The sequence below is a fragment of the Leptodactylus fuscus genome, chromosome 1, assembly GCF_031893055.1.
Source record: "Leptodactylus fuscus isolate aLepFus1 chromosome 1, aLepFus1.hap2, whole genome shotgun sequence".
In the NCBI taxonomy this organism is placed as follows: Eukaryota; Metazoa; Chordata; class Amphibia; order Anura; family Leptodactylidae; genus Leptodactylus; species Leptodactylus fuscus.
In genome coordinates, this window is record NC_134265.1 from 6,964,078 (window position 1) to 6,991,923 (window position 27,846).

At 44.3% G+C, this 27,846-nt stretch overlaps 1 protein-coding gene across 1 annotated transcript; it reads left to right on the forward strand.

Moving 5' to 3' along the window:
• The first annotated feature begins 426 nt into the window (after positions 1–426).
• Positions 427–27,212, forward strand: LOC142194127 (uncharacterized). The gene is made up of 5 exons (XM_075263176.1): positions 427–1,169; positions 9,083–9,157; positions 22,121–22,270; positions 23,225–23,309; positions 25,024–27,212. The coding sequence occupies exons 1-5, from the start codon at positions 514–516 to the stop codon at positions 26,908–26,910; spliced, it is 2,853 nt and encodes a 950-aa protein (XP_075119277.1). The 5' UTR covers positions 427–513; the 3' UTR covers positions 26,911–27,212.
• The last annotated feature ends 634 nt before the right edge of the window (positions 27,213–27,846 follow it).

Sequence of the window (27,846 nt, forward strand, 5' to 3'; positions counted from 1 at the left end):
TTTGCATATTCTTCCCAGCACAGTGAATACTAATGAAGTAGGCTGCGCTGCCGTCGTTTGCTGCCTGTGCCACTGACATCACTTCTTCACAAGGTCTGAAGCGTCTCAGGCAGCGGCAGCTCAGTGGGGAATATACTTATAAGGTTATGTTATACAATAATAGTAACATCAGTTTTCTTCTTGTCAGATGACTGTACCAGGAGCTCAGAGGGACATCTGATATCTACAGATTATAAAGCAGAGGATCATGGTATCACACAAGATCCATATGAAGAGCATGTCATTACCCCAGATATACTCCCATCCCCTCAGGAGAAAGATCTTTCTCCTAATTCATCACAACCTGTTAAGCAAAATGAAAACTTCAGAAGGGATGTTATACATCAGAGAACTCACACAGGGGAGAAGCCATATTCATGCCCAGAATGTGGAAAATGTTTTACTTTTAAATCAGACCTTGTTGAGCATCAAAGAATTCACACAGGGGAGAAGCCATATTCATGTCTAGAATGTATGAAAAGTTTTACCTATAAATCAAACCTTGTTAATCATCAAAGAATTCACACAGGAGAGAAGCGAAATTCATGCTCAGAGTGTGGGAAATGTTTTGCTCGGAAATCACATCTTGTTGAACATCAAAAGATTCACACAGGAGATAAACCATTTTCATGCCCACAATGTGGGAAATGTTTTACTTATAAATCAGACCTTGTTAGGCATCAAATAATTCACACAGGAGAGAAGCCATATTCATGTCCAGAATGTAAGAAAAATTTTACCTATAAATCAAACCTTGTTAATCATCAAAGAATTCACACAGGAGAGAAGCCAAATTTATGCCCAGAATGTGGGAAATGTTTTATCTCTAAAACAGAACTTGTTAAACATCAAAGAACTCACACTGGGGAGAAGACATATTCATGCCCAGAATGTGGGAAATGTTTTAGTCAGAAATCAGATCTTGTCAGACATCAAAGAATTCACACAGGGGAGAAGCCATATTCATGTTCAGAGTGTGGGAAATGTTTTGCTCGGAAATCACATCTTGTTGAACATCAAAAGATTCACACAGGAGAGAAAACATATTCATGCCCACAATGTGGGAAATGTTTTATCTCTAAAACAGAACTTGTTAAGCATCAAATAATTCACACAGGGGAGAAGCCATAGTCGTGCCTATAATGTGGAAAATGTTTTACTTATAAATCAGACCTTGCTAGGCATCAAATAATTCACACAGGAGAGAAGCCGTATTCATGTCCAGAATGTGGTAAATGTTTTATCTTTAAAACAGAACTTGTTAAACATCAAAGAACTCACACTGGAGAGAAGCCATATTCATGCCCAGTATGTAGGAAATGTTTTGCTCAGAAATCAGTTCTTGTTAGACATCAGAGAATTCATACTGCTGTGGAGGAGCAGATTTTAAGTGGATTGCCAACCTGAAGTCATTGATCCGTCTATGTATAAAGAAGGAATTTACATTCACTGTTTTTTAGATTTATTTATTTTACTTTAACCCTTTCATTTCTTCTCATGTACAGGTATGAGTGAGAATGTGAATAGTTAATACATCTCCACATACACATACGTGATGGTGATTGAGCGGGCTCAGAATCAGAACTTGTACGATCACAGTGGGAGCCCAGCTGTATCTGCGAACCAGACTCCTGTTGCAACAGTAGGGACAGTGATAGCACTGATCATCGCTGTTTAACCCTTAAGATACCGTGATCAATAGTGGCCGCAGCACCTTAAAGGGGCTCTATCAGCAAAATCATGCTGATAGAGCCCCATATTTGCGTGAATAGCCTTTAAAAAGGCTATTCAGGCACCGTAAAAGTTATATTAAACTACCCCCCCCCCCCCCCCGTTTTAAAATAATAACCTAAAAAAGAATGTGCTCTACTTACGGATCGTGCACGCTGGGCGGGCATTCAGGGTTTGTCTTCATCTTCATCCCCGCCTCTTCTTCCTCCGATGTCCTCCAGTCCCTTCTTCTTCCAGTGCTCGCTCGCGGACACTGATGTTAAAAAACGGCCTGGGCGCATGCGTAGTAGCACGCGGCATCTGCTACTGCGCAAGCGCCCAGGCTTTCACTGTCCGTTCGTGAGCGCTGGAGGAAGACGGGACCGGAAGACATTGGCGGAAGAAGAGACGGGGATGAAGATGAAGACACACCCTGAATGCCCGCCCAGGGTGCACGTTCGGTAAGTAGAACACATTCTTTTTTAGGTTATTATTTTAAAACTGGGGGGTAGTGTAATATAACTTTTACGGTGCCTGAATAGCCTTTTTTAAGGCTATGCACGCATATATCGGGCTCTAGCAGTCTGATTTTGCTGATGGAGCCCCTTTAAGTGTTTGTTACTGATACTGAATGCCTCGGACACCATCGGAAGCGGGTTTTAGCTGTACAGTGAGCATATTTAACCCCCAAGTGTTACTTTAATTAATTTTCCAGAAATGAATACGCAGCTCATGTTGGAAGATGAAAATGACAATTTTTTCAGGAATACGTCATTTCAGTGTGTAATATGTTATACCCGGCTTGTATCAGAGATGAATGTTCCAAATGGCTGGGATATCCACTTAACAGTTTTTGGATTTTGTGTCTCTGCTGACATAAGCTGGGTACAACATATCAGGCACTGAAATGACATATCTCTGGAAAACTTACAATTTTCTCTTTTTATTGTCAGATGTGCATTCATTTCTGGAAATGAAATTAATGTCACATTCAAAGTTTAAAAATGCTCACTACCACACTTGATGCATCCCTTGAGGGGTGTGGTGTCCAAAGTAGGGTTAGGTGTGTGCAGGTTCTATCTTACTGTCAATTCAGGGGCTCTTCAAAAGTGGCATAATGTCCAGAAACCAAACTGTGCTCCAAAAACTAAATTTAGTGCTGCTTCCCTCCTGTGCCCAAACAGCAGTTTATACCCACAAATGATAGTAAGAACATTATCCTGGGTACACCAGTGTCATACATGTGGGCCTAAACTGCCATTTGGACACACAACAGGGCAGAGATGTGAAGAAGCAGTATGTGCTTTTGGACAGCTGATTTAGATTGTTGGTTATTGGACATTTGTAGAGAATCTAAAATTTCCCCTACAAAATGTGGTCACTTCTTGGGGAATTCCAATTTACTGGCTTCTCTAGGGCTCTGCAAAAACAACATGGCGTCAGGAAACCCCTCTAAATCTGTACACCAAAAGCTAAAAAGCGCCAAACTCCTTCCCTTCTGAGCTCTGCTGTGTGCCCAAACAGCAGTTTACACCCACATATATAACTTCTATCTACCCGGAATAGCCCACCAAATAGTTTTAAGAGTGCAGGTCTCTGATGACACAAACCGTGTGCAGCATATTGGGTAGAAAAATGGTATATTTCTTTAAAAATTTTAATTTTTACATTGTACATTAAACACTCTTAGGCTCAAAATGATAATACCCCTTGATTCATTCCTTGACGGGTGTAGTTTCTAAATGGGGTCAGTTTTGAGGGGTTTCCATTGTATTGATACTTTAGGGCTCTGCAAATGCGACGTGGCACCTGAAAACTATTTCTGCAAAATCTGCCCTCTTTCCATTCCAAGTCCCACCATGTTCCCATACAGCAGATTATGACCACATATGGGGTATTGCTGCGTTCAGGAGAAATTGTGTAACAAACTTTGGGGAGCTTTTTCTCCCTTATCCTCTTGTAAAAATAAAAAAAAATTTGGACTAAATTGACGGTTTATTGAAAAAAAACAACAACAAATTTTTCATTTTAATGTCCCAGTGTTAATAAAATTTGTGAAACAGCTGTAGGGTCAAACTGCTCATTATATCCCTTGATTTGTTCTGTGAGGGCTATAGTTAGGGAATAGCCAGATGATAATTCCCCAGAAGCTGCTGGTGAACCCTGGAGGAAGGGGCACAAGGGACAGTGAGCCCTAAGCTGTAGCCCCCCCTCTTTCCCTTCCTATTGCCAGACCCTATCCTAGGTAATGGGTGACAACCACGAAGACAGTCCCTCCCTGAATACTTGAAACACAAAACGCAGACAAGACGAACAACAACAAAGGGAGGTCAGCTAGCCAGGGTTCGGTAACAGTAGAGCGATGCAGTGCCAAATCAGAGTCCAAAAGAATAATCAGTAGGGAAGCCAGAGGTCAAGGATCAGAATACAAGTAATTAAACAGCAAGAGATACCAGCATGCAAGAGGCAATAACTGACACCAGTGTGACTGTGAGCCAAGACTAAATAGGGGAGGAAGAACCCGCCCTGAACCTGATAGGAAGGAAAGCTGTCAATCACAGGCAAGACAAAATCAAACACTTAATGGACAGAGGCACCATTGGCAGAAGACGGGTGTGGTGCAAATGCAATCACAGAACTAGAGCTGAGTTCACACAGTGCAACTAAAAACTTTAAGCAGATTATCAAACTGCAGCACGCGAGCAGAGGGTGGCGCAGAGGCCCGAACAGGCAGAGATGTTACAGCTATAGTTTTCAAAATGGGGTCACTGTTGAGGGGTTTCCACTGTATTGGTACTTTAGGGGCTCTGCTAATGCGACATGGCACCCAACATCTAATTGTCAGGATACGGAGTCGCCGCGGTCTCCTTGCTGCGCGGCGCCCCCCCCCGGGAGACGTGTTAGGAGTTCTATTGGTTGTGCTTAGGTGATTAAGGGTTAAATCTTTTCCTTGCTCTCAGTCTCCATGCCATTAGCCATCAGGTGTTTTCTCTGCTGCTATTTAAACCCCACCCAGGCATGGATCCTTGCCAGCCATTCACTTAGTGTTTCCTGGTCTCCTGCTCTGTCAGATATCCAGTCTGTGTGTCTTTCAGTCTGTTTATTGGTTTTTGTATACCCGACTTGTATTTGACTATTCCTTGTCTTCTGATTTTGTACTTTATTCGTATCTCCTGGCTTGACCTCTTTAGACAAGGCAAAAAGATTAAATCCCCGTCAAGCCAGGTGGGCTCTATTTTTCACTAGGTTCCACTTTGTAATTACTTACCATCCCGGCTCAAAGAATACTAAGGCAGATGCCTTGTCCAGAAGTTTTGGTCTTAGTGGTAGTTCTGATGGGGAACCTGAAAATATACTTGCTCCTGGGGTGGTAGTGGCAGTTTTGACCTCGGATCTTGAAACCCGTATTCTCAACACTCAGGATGCTGCCCCTAGTGCGCTACCACCAGGTAAATTGTTTGTTCCTAGCCACCTCCGCTTGGAGCTCTTAGAGGAGATCCACTCCTCTGTTCTGGCAGGTCATCCAGGCATTGCTGATACTGGGAATCTATTATCACGTACGTATTGGTGGCCATCTTGGCAACGAGATGTAAAAAATTTTGTTCATTCTTGCGAGACCTGTGCCAGATCTAAGGTGCCCCATCAACTTCCAGCGGGTCTTTTACATCCACTCCCGCTACCCAATAGACCCTGGTCACACATCTCCATGGATTTTATTACCGATCTCCCGTCCTCTAAAGGGAAATCCGTAATTTGGGTTGTAGTAGATCGTTTTTCCAAGATGTCCCACTTTATTGCCTTGAAAAAATTGCCTTCAGCTAAATTGTTGGCCTGGTTGTTTATCCGTCACATTTTACGTCTGCATGGTATTCCTTCAAATGTGGTGTCGGACAGGGGCGTACAGTTTGTCTCCAGGTTTTGGAAAGCCTTTTGTAACAGGTTGGGAGTCTCTCTTTCTTTCTCCTCAGCCTTCCACCCAGAGACTAACGGTCAAACAGAGAGATTGAATCAATCTTTGGAACAGTATTTGAGGTGGTTTGTGTCTGATTGCCAAGATAAATGGAGTGAATATTTGCCCATGGCTGAATTTGCACTAAATAATCATGTCAACTCCTCGACTCGGTCGTCTCTTTGACTATTCCTTGTCTTCTGATTTTGTACTTTATTCGTATCTCCTGGCTTGACCTCTTGCTCGTCCGACCTCGCCTTCTCTTCTGTGTTTTTGCTGGGACTTGTCCTCCCTTGTTCCATGCTATTTTGTCTTTGGTTTTGCATTGCATTTTTACACTGTGCTTTCTGCTTAGGGGTCACCCTCGTTACTCCAGCCCCTAGCTCTTTCAGGGCCTCCTCTTCCCTGACCCTAGCCGCCTGGACAGTAGCGTAGGAGTCGTGGCAGGTGCACTTCAATTAGGAAGTGCATTGGTCTGTTTAATCTCAGATCTACAGCATAGTTATAGCTGCAGGGCCTACGACCCCTTTTGTCATTAGTTGCACAGTGTTGCTTTCCCAGCTGTGTCACTTTGCACTGCCTGACCCTGACTCCAATCCTTACACTAATCCAGTCAAATCTGCCCTCCAAAGGCCAAATAGCGCTCTTTCCATTCTGAGCCCCACCATGTTCCCATACAGCAGTTTATAACCACAAATGAGGTATTGCCGTGTTCAGGAGAAATTGTGGAACAAACTTTGGGGAGAATTTTCTCCTTTATCCTCTTATAAAAATAAATTTTTTTGGACTAAATTGACGGTTTATTGGAAAAAAAAGTAGTTTCACAATGTTAATAAAATCTGTGAAACATATCCCTTGATATGTTCTGTGAGGGGTGTAGTTTCCAAAACGGGGTCACTTTTGAAGGTTTCCATTGTCCTGGTACTTTAGGGGCTCTGCAAATGCAACATGGTACCTGAAAACTATTCCAGCAAAATTTGCCCTCCATAATCCAAATATCGCTCTTTCCATTTCAAGCCCCACCATGAAGGGGGGGGGGGGGGGTTAACCCCTTGTGAAAATGAAAAATTTGGTACTAAAGTGCCTTTCTATTAATTTTTCAATATACACATCCCAATGTTAATAAAATCTGTGAAGAGGCTGCTGGGTCAAAATGCTCACCATATGTCTTGATAAATTCTGTGAGGGGTGAAATTTCCAAAATGGGGTCAATTTTGAGGGGTTTCCTTCGTACTGGTACTTTAGGGGCTCTGCAAATGAGACATGGAACCCAAAAACTATTCCAGCAAATCTGTTTTTCATACCCCCAGTGTTGCTCCTTTCCTTCTGTGCGCTGCCATGTGCCCAAACCTAAGATTACAGCACATTTGGGGTGTTTCTGTGCTCGGGAGAAATTGTACTACAAGATGTGGTTTGCCCTTTGACTCTTTGTGTTATAAATGTGTTATTGAAAAAAAAAAAAAAAATGAAATGTCTAAATTTCACCTCTATATTGTTTTTATTACTGTGAAATGCTTAAAGGGTTAAAAAAAAATGCTATTTTGAATTATATGAGGAGCGCAGTTTTGAAAATGAGGTGATTTATGGGGGTTTCTTCAGAAGTGAAGTGGTCCCTAAAAAATTAGTTTGGGAAATTTTCTTATAAATCTGGAAAATCGCTGTTACACTTGTAAGATATATAATGTCCAAAATACATTAAAGGACGATTAAAAAATGATCCGATATAAATCAGAGATATGGTGGATAATATTTATTCATGTATTTGTGTGATATGACTACTTGCTTGAAAAGCAGCGAATTTCACATTTTGAAAATTGTGATTTTTTTCCCCCCCAAAATTTCCTATTTTTTTTAAATAAATAAATATAAAAATATTTATCAATATTTCTCACTAACATGAAGTACATCGTGTCACGAGAAAACAATCTCAAAATCATTTATGTAAGTTAAATCGTCTCAAAGTTATTACTAGAGATGAGCGAATACCTTGCTCCATAGGAATGAATGGAAGCAGCCGGCGCGCGGTCGGAACTTAACCCCTTGGTGTTCAGCCGCTTCCATTCATTCCTATGGAGCAAGGTATTCGAAACTAGAGTTTCGAATACTATTCGCTCATTCAATGACTAGAACACCCGGAAGATCATATGTAAAACAGCTCTGATTCTCTATGTGGGCGGGAACCTTTTGTTTTCTCATAGACAAACATAAGTTACTGCCCAAATGGAGAATTGGAGCTAATTTAAATATAATCTTCTCAGGCGTTTATGTGGATAGAGGCCAGAAGAAGTGTTTTTTTTAGCACAAAACGGCCATTGCCAGGGGTGTAACTAGCAAAGACTGGGCCTAACAGCAAATATTTTACTTGGGAGGCCCCCACATGGCATACCGCCTTCTTTACACACACTATAATGTCCCATACTGGTCCCTCCACATACAGCATAATGTTCCATAGCAGCCTCTGTACAGTATCATGTCCCATTGTGGCCCCAACAGTGTTCGTATAAGTATTAAAAAAAATTTCGGTTCAGCAGAACTCAAAGTTTTTGGGGGACATCACCCACAAACTATTATTATATAGATCAGCAGTGGCATAACTAGGAATGGCGGGGCCCCGTGGCGAACTTTTGAAATACTCCCCTCCCCAACGCCGAAGAGGCGCGCTCTATTATGCCACGTAGTGGCCCTTTGCACACAGTATTATACCCCATAGTGGCCCCTGTACACAGTATTATGTCCCTCAGTGGCCCCTGCACACAGTATTATACCCCATAGTGGCCCCTGTACACAGTATTATGTCCCTCAGTGGCCCCTGCAACACAGTATTATACCCCATAGTGGCCCCTGCACACAGTATTATGTCCCTCAGTGGCTCCTGCACACAGTATTATGTCCCATATTGGCCACTGCACACAGTATTATGTCCCACTGTGGACACTCATAAACAATTTTACCCTGGGGTCTTTTTCCCGGCATCCAAAGTAGTCCTTCTTCAATGACATCAGATGTCACATGACCTGGGACGCAGGCCGGGGTCATGAGATGTCAGACGACTAGGCCGAAGCCTGCCCGGATCGTGGAGAGGTAAGTAACAGTGGTTTTATGTTTCTTACCTCTCACGGGCCGCCGATCATTATTCTCGGGGGTCTGAAAAGACTCCTGAATATAATGATAGTAGCGGCTGTCACCAGGCCCCTAATGTCCCGGGCCCTGTGGCAGCTTCCTCTACTGCTACGGCGGTTTTTACGCCACTGTAGATCAGAGTCCCAGAGGAGTTGACAAACATAAAAACCAGTGGCACTGAACTCTCCTGAGCTCCGCTGTCCTCCTCTTCAATGACATCACAGACGTGGTTTACACAGGCATCTTTATGTGTCTCAATGCCAGTCTGACCCACATGATGTCTGTGACGTCACTACAGAGGCCAAAGACTGCATGGGTTCACGCCGGAGCACAGGAGAGGTGAGTAACACTGGTAACGTTGGTCCTGAATCTCATTCCGTACTATTACGGCAGATGTTGGCAAGGGGTTTAAGAGTATTTCAGGGCCAAATTGATTTCCCATACCAATGACATCCCCAGGAATCCCCTGTATGCAGTGGAATGGGCCGCTGAACTTCTACTATTACAGCAGAAATTCTAAGATGTTGCAACTTTTTAAGCATAAAAAAGTACGTATTTTTACCAATAAAGTCTCACCAATCACTGAATCTGCCCCTACAGAAAAATGTTAAATAATCCCAAATAAAGTAAAATTAAAAACTTTACTATATCTTAACAGAACAAACTCCTAAAATATAATTGTTACCTCCACATCTGGAGCTTAAAATGATCCTGATATTTAGCATACAAGGAAAAGGTCTCAAAAAGAACTGAAAATCAACAACAAAATGGGAATAAAAGGCCATCAGACACTTTTGTGTACCCGAAAAGGCAACCGATGAAGACTCCAAGTCATCCGACTCCTTCCTCCCCTCCCCCGTCCTTCCTCTATCCACACATCACAGTTATTCCCCAAGGCGGGTAAGGATCACCTGCTCTGCCCTAGTTAATGGCCGATTTCCCTAATCAACACCTGATGCGAAGCTCTATGCCAAATTGATAGCCAACCGATTGAGTCAACACATGGAGGATCCTATAAATCTTGATCAGGTGGGAATTGTCCCTTATATGGAAGCCCGAGATAATACAGTAATGGCCTTCTCCGCGATCCATCACACTCAGTGTTCTCGGACTCTTATGATGCTGCTTTCTCTGGATGCGGTGAAAACTTTTGATAGAGTTGACTGGAGGTTCCTGGAGGACACCCTTATACAGATAAGTATTGCCCCACAATGCTCACCCATATTCGCTCTGAGTTGATGGTATACTCTCTTCCCCTTTCACTATTCATAGCAGTACCCGGCAAGGCTGTCCCCTATCCCCAATGCTACATGCTGTGACAATTAGGGATAACCCAGATATCCACGGTCTCCGTGTCCATGATCTGCATTTAATAATCTGAGCATGTGCAGATGATGTCCTGTAGTAATTATAAAATTAATCTTCCAAAAGCCCCGCCCCCAGGGTTTCATTACCTATGTCTGTACTCAGTAATCTCCGATCCGCCTTTCCCTTTACATGGTCCTCAAATGTGATCAAATACCTGGGACCTGGGTGTGCAGCTTCCTACTATCTTATCTGGTACGTACTCGCTGAACTTCCTCCGGATTCTGCGCACTCTCCAGACAGATCTTGCTCACTGGGATACCAAAGGTTTTTCCTGGCTAGGTCGCACCAACCTACTGAAGATGAATGTACTCCCCCGCCTTCTCTACCTCTTTCAATCTGTCCCCATAATATTACCTAAGCATTTCCTAGCCACATTCCTGAACATTTTCACTAGGTTTATCTGGACATCAAAGCTCCTGCAAATCGTGAGAAGTACTATTGTTAGGCCCACACGGGAAAGGGGGAGAGTTTGGTGGTCCCTGGTTGCTCTAGTTACTTCATGGCCGCAGTCACAGCTCCAATTCTTGACTCCTTAATGATGGTCCTATGACCCTAGTCTTGGGCAACCCGGACTTTCCTGCTGCATTTCACTCCTCTTTCCTCTCTCACACTGTGGGTCAACCTACCCTAAGATTCCATCGGGTTATATTGGTCTCTTTCCCCACTGTGAGTTACTCGCTACGAGCCTAGACCCTGACTCCATTGCCTCTCACTTGCAGAATACCCAGCTTTCCCATTTTTATATTACTTTTTTTCCGACTACAAGATTTCACGGGTAGGAAAGGGAATTGGGGTCTTGTTCTTGGCAGACACATGAACTTTGGCTCTCCAGGCGTGCCATAAGTTCTCTATATCTTGCAAGGCACAGGAAACAAACTATAAGATCCTCTCCCGATGGTACAGGTTCCCTTCTGTCCTTCATGAGGTTTACCCTTCCGCTGTAACACCGCCTGGGACACAATGGTGCACATCTGGAGGGGATCTACACTCCTAAGCCACCTTTTGGCCTCTCATATTATTCAGATGGTCACTGGCATTGTTTTGGAAGATGACCCTGCTCCTCTCTATCTTCCCCTGTAAGTTTAAGAATTAGGGCCCCTTCACACGGAGTAAACGCGCGTGTATTTTGGCAAAATACACGTGTAAAAATCCGACTCCCATTGACTTCAATGGCATTTTCTTTTACACGTGTAAAAAAACACGTCAAAATACACGTCAAAATACACGCGCGTTTACCTCGTGTGAAGGGGCCTTTATAACCACAAGCTACTGGGTTTCCTATTAGTAGCGGCGAGAACCGTTATCCCTAGATTGTGGCAATCCCCAACGCCCCGAGCATGGAAAATTTGCTCACAGAATTGAAACAACGCTGTAGAGCCCACCAGCAGACGCGGCTCTTAATATTCTGCTGAATTCCAGACTGTCTTCCCCTCTGTGTAATTTGATTTTCTATTTCCCCCCATTTTGTTTCTTTCTTTTCTGTATTGACATGCTGTTTGTTTGTCTTTGTTCTTGTTCCTGAATTGAGTATTTGACTCTGCTATGGTTTCCGTGTCTCCCGGATGTTCATCGCTACCACCCACCTGCCATCTTTTGTTCTCCCCCCACAGGCACCAGTTATTGTTGATACCTTGTTTGACTTGTTTTTTGTGATTTGTGTGTTTTTTTTTAATTTCTTATCTATTATAAGCTTTTCCATATCAGGCAAGTAGGACACATGACTTTACCATGTGATCTTCCAGACGGTTGGTCTCAGGTTGTGTCATTCATATCTGTCATGTTCTTAGGAAAAGGATGGACGGCACTGCAAATGATTTCTTTGATCTTGTGTATTTTATTACAACACTAGCTTTTACCCGCGACTTCGTCTGCGGTGATTTGAGAATTGGGCAGACACAGACGTGTGAAACTGTAAAAGTGCTTTAAAAAGTTTGGTGGGCTAGCAAATGAGATGTGATGTGTTATATTGTGTATGTAGTGATACAATGTGATGTGTTGTATTGTGTATGTAGTGATACAGACAATGTGATGTGTTGTATTGTGTATGTAGTGATACAGACAATGTGATGTGTTATTGGAAAGCTATATGTAAATGTGAGTGAGTAGAGTGAGGGCTACTCCTGAGGTGACAGTAAGGAGTGTGCAGGCAGGTTGAGGTAGGAAATGCCAGGCAGTGTGTGTGAGTCTATAGCTGGGGCTAGGAGTTCTGCTTTTGTGAGTCTCCTGCTAGGAAGCCATGTTGTTTAGTGGCACCAAAAGTAGCCTGTGACTCAATCCTAAGGGAAAACTATGTTTGTGGAAAATTGCACGCAAATTCGTCCAGGCGTTTTAGCGTGATTGAGGAACAAACATCCAAACTCACAAACATCCAAACACACAAACTTTCACACTTATAATATTAGTAGGATGTCGTGATACAGACAATGTGATGTGGTGTATTGTGTATGTCGTGATACAGACAATGTGATGTGTGTATTGTGTATGTCGTGATACAGACAATGTGATGTGTTGTATTGTGTATGTAGTGATACAGACAATGTGATGTGTTGTATTGTGTATGTCTTGATACAGACAATGTGATGTGTTGTATTGTGTATGTCATGATACAGACAATGTGATGTGTTGTATTGTGTATGTCGTGATACAGACAATGTGATGTGTTGTATTGTGTATGTCGTGATACAGACAATGTGATGTGTTGTATTGTGTATGTCGTGATACAGACAATGTGATGTGTTGTATTGTGTATGTCGTGATACAGACAATGTGATGTGTTGTATTGTGTATGTCGTGATACAGACAATGTGATGTGTTGTAGTGTGTATGTCGTGATACAGACAATGTGATGTGTTGTAGTGTGTATGTCGTGATACAGACAATGTGATGTGTTGTATTGTGTATGTAGTGCTACAGACAATGTGATGTGTTGTATTGTGTATGTTGTGATACAGACAATGTGATGTGTTGTATTGTGTATGTCGTGATACAGACAATGGGATGTGTTGTATTGTGTATGTCGTGATACAGGCAATGTGATGTGTTGTATTGTGTATGTCGTGATACAGACAATGTGATGTGTTGTATTGTGTCAGACAATGTGATGTGTTGTATTGTGTCAGACAATGTGATGTGTTGTATTGTGTATGTCGTGATACAGACAATGTGATGTGTTGTATTGTGTCAGACAATGTGATGTGTTGTATTGTGTCAGACAATGTGATGTGTTGTATTGTGTATGTCGTGATACAGACAATGTGATGTGTTATATTGTGTATGTCGTGATACAGACAATGTGATGTGTTATATAGTGGAAAGCTATATGTAAATGTGAGTGAGTAGAGTGAGGGCTACTCCTGAGGTGACAGTAAGGAGTGTGCAGGCAGGTTGAGGCAGGAAATGCCAGGCAGTGTCTATAGCTGGGGCTAGGAGTCCTGCTTTTGTGAGTCTCCTGCAAGGAAGCCATGTTGTTTAGTGGCACCAAAAGTAGCCTGTGACTCAATCCTAAGGGAAAACTATGTTTGTGGAAAATTGCACGCAAATCCGTCCAGGCGTTTTAGCGTGATTGAGGAACAAACATCCAAACTCACAAACATCCAAACTCACAAACATCCAAACACACAAACTTTCACACTTATAATATTAGTAGGATATCAGACTCCATGTATGACAAGAAGCCGCACTGTAACTTCACAAAATCATAGAGCTTCAGTACATGATCAATAAGCAATGTTTCGGGCCGAGGACACCTTTCCTCAGACCTGAAGTTCATTTTTCTTTTTTAAACTGTAATTTTTATTGAAAAATGTTTTGAAATATACAAAACAGCAAAGCATACAGAGCACAAAAACCAAAACCATGAATATGAAAGAGGGGGGAAGAAGAAAAAGGGGGTGGTCAAAGTACAATACACGTCCCAGGGTGACCATATAGCCTGGAAAGCCTCAATGGTGTGGTTAAGTGAGGCCGTCAGATTCTCCAAACTGCGCACGTCTTTTACCTAGGCAATGAGGTCTAGGCAGGATGGAGGAGAGATACGCAATAAGCGCCTTAGCTGCAGTGCATAAACAAAGAAACAATGGTATTTATTCGTTATCCTACTACATTCCAATACTTCGTTATGTTTATTCGTTATCCGTGCGTGATGGGTGTTAGCTGTGGCGGCCAGTGCGTAGCGATTGTCACCAGTAAACAGTGTCAGGGTAGAGGCACTTCTGTCCGGCACCAATTCCAGGAAACACTCTTTCGTCTCCCTGCATATTCCACCAAACACCCATTGCTGAGGTAGTACTCTGCCATCGTTGTTTTTCCTCTTTGTGAAGACGCTCTCGTCGACCTCGACTACCTTATTTGCGCCGCCTACCTGGTTTACGGAACGGCTCGCTAGTTCCACCGCACATGCCTGCCTCATGTAGTTGTTCCAATCAACAGTAGTTGTTCCTCGCACAAGGCAACTGACGTCAGCTCCTTACACCAGCAGTAGATGAAACGGAGGATCGTGACGAAAGTAAGGCGGGATCCCTCGAACCAATTACCCGACCTCAACCTGTAACTTGTACGGCACTTGGTCTCAGCACAAATCCACCGGGCGCCGGAGGTGTTAAATCTCAAGTTCATTTGATAACCGTTGCCGCATCTCCTCTCTAACGGCAATGACCCTTTCCTCTGGAAAAGCTGTACGGCGGCCTCCTCCGTACCAGGTAAATCCCATATCTTCATTTCATTCCATTCTGGGCACGAATAAGTACCCCAACCCCCCCCCCCTCCGCAGGGAGTGAACGCGTGTGAGTCAGTGCAAGACTTACACATATTCCCACCTGTTGCCCAAGGCAACCAGATTACAGATAATACTCATGAGGGAAAGTGAAAGCAGCAAGCTGATTGGTCGCTATGGTCACCTCTAATAACCGAAAATCAGTCGTCATAGTCACCACAGAGCCTCCTCAGTCGTCATAGTCACCACAGAGCCTCCGTACCGCGATGAGGCTAGAATGTAGTAGGATAACAAATAAGTACCGAAACAATTTAGAAGACTGTTTGCCAAGATGTATAGGTGGAAGATTCAGGAGGTATGTAAGAGGATCTAGCGGAACCCCACAAATAAACAAAGCGTCCGTAAGGGACTTAACCTCCAACCAGAAAGGGAGAATCCCCGGGCATTCCCAGAAAATGTGATACAAGGTGCCAACCCCCACCCCACAACGCCAACAGTGGGGAGAAATACTTGGGTTGAGAGAATGAAGTAAGGCAGGGGTATGATACCAGTGCATCAATAATTTGTATACTTTGCTACCTACACATCACACACAGCTGTGCTACATACACATCACACACACAGCTCTGCTACATACACGTCACACACACAGCTCTGCTACATACACGTCACACACAGCTCTGCTACATACACATCACACACACACAGCTCTGCTACATCACACACACAGCTCTGCTACATACACGTCACACACACAGCTCTGCTAAATACACATCACACACACAGCTGTGCTACATACACATCACACACACAGCTCTGCTACATACACGTCACACACACAGCTCTGCTACTTACACATCACACACACAGCTCTGCTACATCACACACACACAGCTGTGATACATCGCACACACAGCTCTGCTACATACACGTCACACACACAGCTCTGCTAAATACACATCACACACACAGCTGTGCTACATACACATCACACACACAGCTCTGCTACATACACATCACACACACAGCTCTGCTACATACACGTCACACACACACAGCTCTGCTACATACACATCACACACACAGCTCTGCTACATACACATCACACACACAGCTCTGCTACATACACGTCACACACACAGCTCTGCTACATACACATCACACACACAGCTGTGCTACATACACATCACACACACAGCTCTGCTACATACACGTCACACACACAGCTCTGCTACATACACATCACACACACAGCTCTGCTACTTACACATCACACACACAGCTCTGCTACATCACACACACACAGCTGTGATACATACACATCACACACACAGCTCTGCTACATACACATCACACACACAGCTCTGCTACATACACGTCACACACACACAGCTCTGCTACATACACATCACACACACAGCTCTGCTACATACACATCACACACACACAGCTCTGCTACATACACATCACACACACAGCTCTGCTACATACACGTCACACACACAGCTCTGCTACATACACGTCACACACACACACAGCTCTGCTACATACACGTCACACACACAGCTCTGCTACATACACGTCGCACACACAGCTCTGCTACATACACTTCACACACAGCTCTGCTACATATATGTCACACATGGATGGCTCTGCAGTGACTTCTAATATCTGGTCATGTGATTCTTTGACTCCTCCCACACAGGTGACATCATCTCAGGTCCTGTGAGCAGACGGCTGCTGTACCCAAGGAGGTAAGTGCTCGCTCTCAGCCCTTCTCATACATTCAATGACCCCCACACACTATAATGTCCTAGTGGGTAGCACGGCTCATTCTACTAGAGCTGCTGGAGCCTCCTGGGCTGTTCGGCATCAGGTTTTGGTTCTTCCAGATCCAATTTGTGTTGCAACACCCCGGGCAGCACTGAACACCCCTCAGCCAGTACGCTTGAGGCTGGTCAAATACTCCCAATGAGATTCTGTTCAGCCTATCACACACCTTATATACCCACCAAGCCGGCCCACAACAAGTCACTTCCTTCCTGAGCTACACGCTGCCGACATCAGAAGTAGGAGGTGGTGATAATAATGGGACTCAACTCTTCTATTTATTCCATGGGATTCGTGTAGTGATTACATTGTCTCATCTTCTCTCCATTCAGGTTCCTACAATATAGAATCCTCTCTGTATCTTCTATATAAGAGAATATTCCTGATTGATCCATCAAGGATGGAAAGAGACAGGAACAAGATGGCGGAAAGTCTATTAAATCTCACCCTAGAGATCATCTACCAGCTTACTGGAGAGGTGAGAGATTCTGATGATGTCATCATGACATCATTCTTATCTATAGTAATAACAGATGATATGACTGGAGAGGTGATGGACTCTGGACATGTATGTAGTGAGATTTATTAATGTGTCTCCCCATAACCAGGATTACACAGTAGTGAAGAAGCCCTCTAGTGGGCGCTGTCAGGCTCCTGTGTATGATGGATATGGAGGAACCCTGAGCCCAATCCTGGAGCCTCCACCTCATCCCCTGATACAGGAGGAGATCAATGGACAGAAGATCCTAGAACTCACCAACAAGATGCTGGAGCTGCTGACTGGAGAGGTGACAGTGCTGGGAATGCTGGGACATTATACAGTAACTGGAGGGGTCGGGGTGATGACTGTATCATTGTGTTGTCAGGTTCCTATAAGGTGTCAGGATGTCGCTGTCTATTTCTCCATGGAGGAGTGGGAGTATTTAGAAGGACACAAGGATCTGTACAAGGAGGTGATGATGGAGGACCAGCAGCCCCTCACATCAGCAGGTAATAGACATGACTATATACACATGGACTTCCATTATTTGTATGTACAGAATGAATTCAGTCCCTGTCTGTGTTTCCTACAGGTAGATCCAGTAAGAGGACAACACCGGAGAGATGTCCCAGTCCTCTTCTTCCACAGGATGATGATCAGGTAGATGGAGATATTCCCTATGATGTGTAGACGGGCTGTGAAGTCCTTGTGGTCAGTCTTGTTGTATCCAGCAGTATTATATGGTTATATACATGGGCGGTGTCATTGAGCCGCCATCTAATATGTTTATCCGGCTTCTCACAGACCTGCAGCTACTGTCAGGACATCTTTCATCTTCATGCGGATTAATGATCTAGAACATTCTCTGTGACTTCCCCATTTGTCCGGTGACTTTTACATTATTTGTTTCCCAGATTTTCCATCAGGATAAAGATGTGAGCGACATGAATGCTATATCTATGAGAATAAAGGAAGAGCCCTATGTGAGTGGTGATGAGGAGTGTGAGGAGGACATTCCTACAGGGACCCGCCCAGGTGAGGAGTCACCACTATATAAAGCACAGAAGGGTCACTGATTCTATTCAGACATTGTTTAGACTATTTGTTGTTCCCCGATTCAGGTAAAATACTAATAATACCTGAATATAAATGTGATACCGCTATAGGGGGTAATAAATGTAGTATAGAATAGAACGGACAGCAGGAATATGAACTGGACATCGATGTGAATGAGGCAAATTTCTTCCTCACCGGCTGTCAGTCCTCGTGAAGGGAAAGAATTTACCAGAATTATATAGCAGATTATTTCAGGTAGCGGAAAAATAATCCTCCTGCTCGATCTTCAGGCAGATTCCACCTCAGAGCTCTATGGAAATAAATGGGAGGTGGAAAATCCGGCCTGGCCAGTAAGGAATCTGATGGAGATTCGGGGGCTGATTTGGTAAAGTGGAAAAATTATTTCGCCTACGTCCAACAGCAGCACACAATTGGGTTATTCCTGCCCCTGTGTGCTGTTAAGACAGGTGGAAATTTTAATTAATCTAACAGATTTTTTTTCTTGCGCCTGCCTAGTGTGTGGCTGCATGTGTTTACAGCTGCTGAAAACTAAACTGATCTTTCTCTATCCCGTCCTTTTTTCTTCACTTTTTTCTATTACTATAAGTAGTATTAGTATAAGAACTTACCATGGGCTGGAATTTGATGCAGAAACTCTTATAAAGAAATCCTTTTTGAGCCTTTTTGTCTGAAGCATGCCTCCACACAGACAAGGAAGACTGGTTTACACTAAGGAGACACTATTACACCTTAGAAGCATGCTGCAGGACAAGCTAAAGGACAAGCATGCTCTTACCATCCCCCACGAACTAATAAGGAAACTTAGAAAACGCGGAAAACGAGCCGGCATACTGAGACGCGAAGGAAAAAAATGCAAAAAGCACGTGATCCCGTCCATCATTATGGGGAATGTGAGATCAATTGTGAATAAGATGGATGAACTGACAGCACTGACCAGACATCAACAGGAGTTTCGTGAGTGCAGTATGATGCTGTTTACAGAGACTTGGCTTACTGAAATCACTCCGGACATACTTGCCTCCGTGGAGGGCTTCAAACTTCTTCGGGCGGACAGAACACTGGAGAGCGGTAAGCGAATAGGCGGAGGGATTGCAATATTTGTCAATAAGAGATGGTGTAATCCAGGACATATTGTAGTTAAGAAACAATTGTGTGGAAAGGATATTGAACTGCTAGCCGTGAGCATGAGACCTTTTTACCTGCCAAGGGAACTATCACATGTTATCGTACTAGCTGCATATGTCCCCCCCTCTGCTAAAGCTGACGCTGCCTGTGAAGTCCTCCATGCTGTTGTGAGTGAGCTGCAATCATCTCACCCCCATGCCCTGCTCCTAGTGTCTGGAGACTTCAACCATGTCTCAGCATCCACTCTACCAGGCTTCACACAGTATGTAACCTGCCATACAAGAGACAACAAAACACTGGACTTGCTCTTTGCTAATGTGAGGGATGCATATAACTCATCTGCCCTACCACCCCTAGGCAGATCAGACCACAACCTGGTACATCTTCGACCCACATACACTCCACTGGTGCGCAGAGAACCGGCAGTTACCCGTACAGTGAAGATTTGGTCAGAGGTAAGCGCCGAGTCTCTAAGGGACTGCTTTGATATAACTTTATGGGAAGTGTTTCAAGACTCATTTCCAGAGGACATTGAGGGACTCACACATTGCATAACGGACTACATTAATTTCTGTGTGGACAGCACGGTACCAACTAGAAAGGTGAGGTGTTTCTCCAATAACAAACCATGGATCAACTCTGAGATTAAAACTCTCCTCAAGGAAAAAAAGAGAATTTTTAGGTCTGGGGACAAAAATGGCCTGGGGGCGGTGCAGAAACAACTAAGACAACTGATCAGAGAAGGAAAAGCCAACTACAGGCGGAAGATGGAGCTACAGATGGGGGAGGGTAGAATCTCTGAGGTGTGGGACAGCCTTCAGGCAATTTCAGGACACAAGGAAAAGACAGGGCACCGAACAGTAGGGGACAGGAAGTGGCTTAACGAGCTTAATCTATTCTTCAATAGATTCGACTCCAAGCAAATGCTCCCTCCACCAGCATGTCAGCCTACCCCCCTCTCCTCACACACCAAGACCCAACCCCCACCGAACTGCGGTCAACTGCAATCTGACTATCTGATCCTGCAGGAGTCTCAGGTGTGTAAGGAAATGAAGAATATTAGAGCAAACAAAGCGGGGGGACCTGATGGTATAAGCGCAAGAGTTCTTAAAATGTGCAGTGACCAGCTGGGTGGCATTATTACGCACATGTACAATATGAGCCTGAAGCTGGGAGTAGTACCTCAACTGTGGAAAACATCTTGCGTGGTACCAGTCCCAAAGAAACCCAACCCGATGGGCTACAATGACTACCGACCAGTAGCACTGACATCACACGTGATGAAGGTCCTAGAGAGATTGGTCCTGACACACCTACGCCCCCTAGTGAGCTCCGCTCTGGACCCCCTCCAGTTTGCCTATTGGCCGGGCATTGGGGTAGATGACACTATCATCCACCTTCTTCATAGAGCTCTCTCTCACCTGGAGAAACCCGGGAACACTGTGAGAATAATGTTCTTTGATTTCTCTAGTGCTTTCAACACCATTCAGCCAGGGCTACTTAGGGAGAAGCTGAACCTTGGTGGTGTGGACCATCACCTGTCCAACTGGATCCTAGACTACCTGACAAACCGCCCCCAGTATGTGAGAGCCCAGGACTGTGTGTCTGACACTGTGATCTGTAGTACGGGGGCACCACAAGGTACAGTTCTTGCCCCATTCCTCTTCACACTGTACACTGCTGACTTCAGGCACAACTCATCCAGCTGTTACTTACAGAAGTACTCCGATGACTCTGCTGTAGTCGGCCTTATCACTGATGGCGACGATAGGGAATACAGAGACTTAAACCGGGATTTTGTTGAATGGTGCCAGCAGAACCAGCTCAGGATTAATGCTGGGAAGACCAAGGAGATGGTGGTGGACTTTAGTAAACGGAGAGGTGCTCCGACCCCGGTGGAGATCCAAGGAACATGTATTGAGATAGTCAGGACCTATAAGTACCTGGGCGTGCTCCTCAACAATAAACTAGACTGGGCTGATCACCTGGAGGCGCTGCACAGAAAGGGCCACAGCAGACTCTACCTGCTCAGGAGGCTGAGGGCCTTTGGAGTCCGGAGGACACTTCTTAGGGCCTTCTTCAAGTCTGTGGTTGCCTCAGCCATCTTTTTCGGTGTGGCCTGCTGGGGAAGCAGTATATCAACCAGGGACAGAAATAGACTTGACAGGCTGATCAGGAGGGCCAGCTCTGTCCTGGGGAGCCCCTTGGACCCAGTACAGGTGGTGGGTGACAGAAGGATACTGTCTGTGGTGACCTCCATGCGGGAGAACAAATCCCACCCCATGTATGGGACCCTGATGGGACTTGGCAGCACTGTAAGCGACCGCCTGCTTCACCCCAAGTGTGAGAAGGAGCGCTATCGCAGGTCCTTCCTTCCAACCGCGACCAGGCTGTATAATCTACATCAGACCAAACGAAGATCACTCCGCACAGAGAACTAATGATTAAGATGATGACCGTGAGGTCTTCCTCTTTCTCTTCCGTTTTTCCTTAGCTGCTATGGACTCCTAGTATATCTTCTCTTCTCAGCTTATCTGTGTCTGCGTCTGTAATATATTACTCTGTATTATCCTGTATCTGTATTACTATGCTGCTGTAACACGCTGAAATTTCCCCAATGTGGGACTATTAAAGGATTATCTTATCTTATCTTATAAGAAGCTGGAGAGACCTCCCCCCTGTGTTTTTTTTCTGTCCTGTGTGTGGACAGGTGGGGGACCCAGATCTCCCTCCCTTCTCCAAGTAACGAACCAGATCTTCTCCTGGGCGGAAAGGAACTTATCACATTTGACAGCGGTTCATGTAAAGGGACGCCTGAATGTTCTGTCGGATCGGCTGAGCAGAAGCCTCATGACATCAGGTGAGTGGTCCCTCAATCAGGACGTCTTCCTTCATCTCACCGGGATGTGGGGTTTCCCCGAGGTAGATCTGATGGCCACCGAATACAACACCAAGCTGAAGAGGTTTTGTTCCCTCTACCAGGAGGACAACTTCTTGGCGGTAGATTCCCTGTCAATACCTTGGAGGTTCAGACTGGCCTACATCTTCCCTCCAATCCTCATGATACTGAAGGTATTGGCAAAAGTCAGTCAGGACCAGACCTCGGCAATTGTGATCATGCCGTTCTGGCCAAAAAGGGCATGGTTTACCTAATTCTAAATGAGTCAAGGGACATACTGGAGGCTTCCACCGATTCAGAACCTGGTAACACTAAACAATCAGTTCTGCCAGGACTTGAACAATTTCAGCCTCACTGCCTGGAGGTTGACTACTCCATATGCGGAAACAAAGGATTATCCCAGGCTGTCCAGAGGACACTAGCCTGTTCAAGAGTGGAGTCCACCAACTGGAGCTACCACAGGATTGGATGTATCTTTCAAAGTGGTCAAGCAGTTTAAGATCTCTGCTATAGAGTCAGTCTTGGAGTTTTTACAGAATCGTCTGGACAGCAGCCTTAAAAATACATGTCTCTGCTCTCTCCACTCTACTGGGGACACGATTATCACAGAATCCTCTGGTTATGCAGTTTCTAAAAGGGGCCTCTATGCTCGGCCCTCAGGCGCACACCCCTATTCCACAATGGGACTTGACTTCGGTCCTTCAGGGATTATGCGATCCTCCATTTGAACCTCTACGGGAAGTGGATTTGAAGTACCTTTCCTATAAGGTATCCTACTTGCTGGCTATAACCTCAGCCAAAAGAATTAGTGAGCTCCAGGCCTTGGCCACCTAAGAGCAATACCTATCCTTCTTTCCTGATAGAGTCCAACTTAGATTTGTTCGGGGGTTCTTGTCAAAGCTTCCTTCCTTTCAGAACATTATTCAGGTCATATTTGTACCATCTTTTTTCCCCCTCCCCCACTTCTGAGGAGGAGGAGAGGTTATATTCTTTAGACCTGGTAAGGGCCCTCCGAATTTATCTGGACTGAACTTCTTCTTTCAGGAGATCGTAGAATCTGTTGGTTAACACCAGTCCCTGAGTTTGTACGTGCCCATTCCACTAGGGCAGTATCAACGTTCCGATAGACGTTCTCTCTCCTTTGACCAAATTTGCTCAGCAGCCACTTGGATTTCCCACTTAACGTTTGCAAGACATTATAGATTGGACTGACGCAGTTCAGAGGCAGTTGCATTTGGCCATTCGGTCTTATCATCTACATGCCAAGAGGTCCCTCCCTAGGGGATTATACTCGCTAGTTCCCCAATCTTGTGCTGCTGTTGGACGTAGGGGGAATGGAGGATTATGTAGATAATCTGTTTTCCCTTAGTCCAAACAGCAGCACAAGGCTCCCTCCCATCTATTCTTTGTATGATTATATATATTTGTTTGCCGTTATACTTTATTGTTTACTTGTATATATTGTTATTATACGTTATAACTAACACGGGGGGGAAGGGGGGAGGTCTCTCCGGCCTCTTATAGGGGAATCTGTTAGTTTAATTAAAACTTTCACCTGTCCTAACAGCACACAGGGACAGGAATACCCCACGTGTTGTGCTGCTGTTTGGACTAAGGGAAAACAGATTATCTATATAATCCTCCATTCTTCTGAATTCCTGAAGCAGGTTCTACAAATCTCACTGTGTAAACCTCACCTTAGACCCCAATCACACTATGGAATCCGGACTAGAAAATCTGGTCTGTACATCAGTCACATTTCCCAGCCTGAACTCTGTCCACACACCAGGACTCCCCGTATCTTAGTGATCTATGACGCTAGGAGTCCCTGCTTCCTTGTGACTCCACAGACCCTACTACATACTGTATGGGACAGCAGATCCGCGGTGAGTTCAGGTTGGGAAATCCAGCAGATGTGGTTTGGGTTCTATTGTGTGTATGGGGTGTAATACAGTAAGATTTATGGCATCCTACAGTATTATTCCACATAAGTGGCCATATTTAAGCAGCCATGGATTGTGTTCACCTCTACAGTGACCAGAGTAGTAGTGGTGTCTCCTGCCCCGCTTCATTACTAGTCACTATCACTGACCTCCGTCTCATAGGAACAATATGCAAATCTGACTTCCATGATGTAATTAGGATGCCAGTGTCTCAAGTAAGAAACACCAATAGGTGTGTCAGGGCGTTGACTTAGAATGTGCAAGTCTATCTTCCATGATGAATTAGAAAGACAGGGTCTCATTCAAACAAACCTATAGAGGGTGCTCCCTTTAACATTATGCCGACCTTCTCAGAGGCCTTTGTTTGCAATGATGTTGGGATTATACCAGATACTTCTTCTCAGCCAAGGACAGCTGTTTCTATGTATTTGCATCTCATCAACTTGGCGCAGTGAGGACTGATCTTGCAGAGGTGAGAGGCTTAGGTGTGCATACTTGAGGCACTGGCAACCTAATTACATCATGGAAGTCAGATTTGCATATTCTTCCCATGTTCCTTTGCACAGTGGAGCGCTCATGGCTTAATAAGACTCCACACACCTAAATGGTGGTTCTCTCCTTATGGAGTGACGATCTCCGTCTCAGCACAGTGAATACTAATGAAGTAGGCCGCGCTGCCGTCGTTTGCTGCCTGTGCCGCTGACATCACTTCTTCACAAGGTCTGAAGCATCTCAGGCAGTGGCAGCTCAGTGGGGAATATACTTATAAGGTTATGTTATTCAATAATAGTAACATCAGTTTTCTTCTTGTCAGATGACTGTACCAGGAGCTCAGAGGGACATCTGATATCTACAGATTATAAAGCAGAGGATCATGGTATCACACAAGATCCATATGAAGAGCATGTCATTATCCCAGATATATTCCCAATCCCTCAGGAGAAAGATCTTTCTCCTAATTCATCACAACCTGTTAAGCAAAATGAAAACTTCAGAAGGGATGTTATACATCAGAGAACTCACACAGGGGAGAAGCTATATTCATGCCCAGAATGTGGAAAATGTTTTACTTATAAATCAGACCTTTTTAAGCATCAAAGAATTCACACAGGAGAGAAGCCAAATTCATGCCCAGAATGTGGGAAATGTTTTATTCGGAAATCAGATCTTGTCAGACATCAGAGAATTCACACAGGGGAGAAGCCATATTCATGCTCAGAGTGTGGGAAATGTTTTGCTCGGAAATCACATCTTGTTGAACATCAAAAGATTCACACAGGAGAGAAACCATATTCATGCCCACAATGTGGAAAATGTTTTACTTTTAAATCAGACCTTGTTAAGCATCAAAGAATTCACACAGGGGAGAAGCCATATTCATGCCCACAATGTGGGAAATGTTTTATCTCTAAAACAGACCTTGTTAAGCATCAAAGAATTCACACAGGGGAGAAGCCATATTCATGCCCAGAATGTGGGAAATGTTTTATCTCTAAAACAGAACTTGTTAAACATCAAAGAACTCACACTGGGGAGAAGACATATTCATGCCCAGAATGTAAGAAAAGTTTTACCTATAAATCAAACCTTGTTAATCATCAAAGAATTCACACAGGAGAGAAGCCAAATTCATGCCCAGAATGTGGGAAATGTTTTATCTCTAAAACAGAACTTGTTAAACATCAAAGAACTCACACTGGGGAGAAGACATATTCATGCCCAGAATGTGGGAAATGTTTTATTCGGAAATCAGATCTTGTCAGACATCAGAGAATTCACACAGGGGAGAAGCCATATTCATGCTCAGAGTGTGGGAAATATTTTACTCGGAAATCACATCTTGTTAAGCATCAAAAGATTCACACAGGAGAGAAACCATATTCATGCCCACAATGTGGGAAATGTTTTATCTCTAAAACAGAACTTGTTAAACATCAAAGATTTCACACAGGGGAGAAGCCATATTCATGCTCAGAGTGTGGGAAATGTTTTACTCGGAAATCACATCTTGTTAAACATCAAAAGATTCACACACGAGAGAAGCCAAATTCATGCCCACAATGTGGGAAATGTTTTATCTCTAAAACAGAACTTGTTAAACATCAAAGAACTCACACTGGGGATAAGACATATTCATGCCCAGAATGTGGGAAATGTTTTATTCGGAAATCAGATCTTGTCAGACATCAGAGAATTCACACAGGGGAGAAGCCATATTCATGCTCAGAGTGTGGGAAATATTTTACTCGGAAATCACATCTTGTTAAGCATCAAAAGATTCACACAGGAGAGAAACCATATTCATGCCCACAATGTGGGAAATGTTTTATCTCTAAAACAGAACTTGTTAAACATCAAAGATTTCACACAGGGGAGAAGCCATATTCATGCTCAGAGTGTGGGAAATGTTTTACTCGGAAATCACATCTTGTTAAACATCAAAAGATTCACACACGAGAGAAGCCAAATTCATGCCCACAATGTGGGAAATGTTTTATCTCTAAAACAGAACTTGTTAAACATCAAAGAACTCACACTGGGGAGAAGACATATTCATGCCCAGAATGTGGGAAATGTTTTGCTCAGAAATCAGTTCTTGTTAGACATCAGAGAATTCACGCTGTGGAGGAGCAGATTTTAAGTGGATTTTCAACCTGAAGTCATCGTATAAAGAAGGAATATGTATAAGAAGGAATTTACATTCACTGTTTTTTTAGATTTATTTATTTATTTTACTTTAACCCTTTCATTTATTCTCACGTACAGGTATGAGTGAGAATGTGAATAGTTACCACATCTCCACATACACATACGTGATGGTGATTAAGCGGGCTCAGAATCAGAACTCGTACGATCACAGTGGGAGCTCAGCTGTATCTGCGAACCAGACTCCAGTTGCAACAGTAGGGACAGTGATAGCACTGATCCTCTCTGTTTAACCCTTAAGATACCGTGATCAATAGTGGCCGCAGCACCTTAAAGAGGACCTTTCATCAGATCGGGCACAGGCAGTTCTATATACTGCTGGAAAGCTGACAGTGCGCTGAATTCAGCGCAATGTCGGCTTTCCCGATCTGTGCTCGGTGTAAAGCGCTATCGGTCCCGGTACTGTAGCGCTTTAGTGTCAGAAGGGCGTTTCTGACACTTAGCCAGGGACGCCCTTCTGCCCAGCAGCGCCTATCACGCTGTACTGTGTGAGCGGGGAGGATCGCCCCCTCCCTCTGCTCACACAGCTCGTCCATAGACGAATGTTATCAGGAGCGGGAGGGGGGAGTTCCTCCCCGCTCACACTGTACAGCACGATAGGCGCTGCTGGGCAGAAGGGCGTCCCTGGCTAACTGTCAGAAACGCCCTTCTGACACTAAAGCGCTACGGTACCGGGACCGATAGCGCTTTACATCGGGCACAGATCGGGGAATTCAGCGCACTGTCAGCTTTCCAGCAGTATATAAAACTGCCCGTGCCCAATCTGATGAAAGGTCCTCTTTAAGTGTTTGTTACTGACACTGGATGCCTCGGACACCATCAGAAGCAGGTTTTAGCTGTACAGTGAGCATATTTAACCCCCAAGTGTTACTTTAATTAATTTTCCAG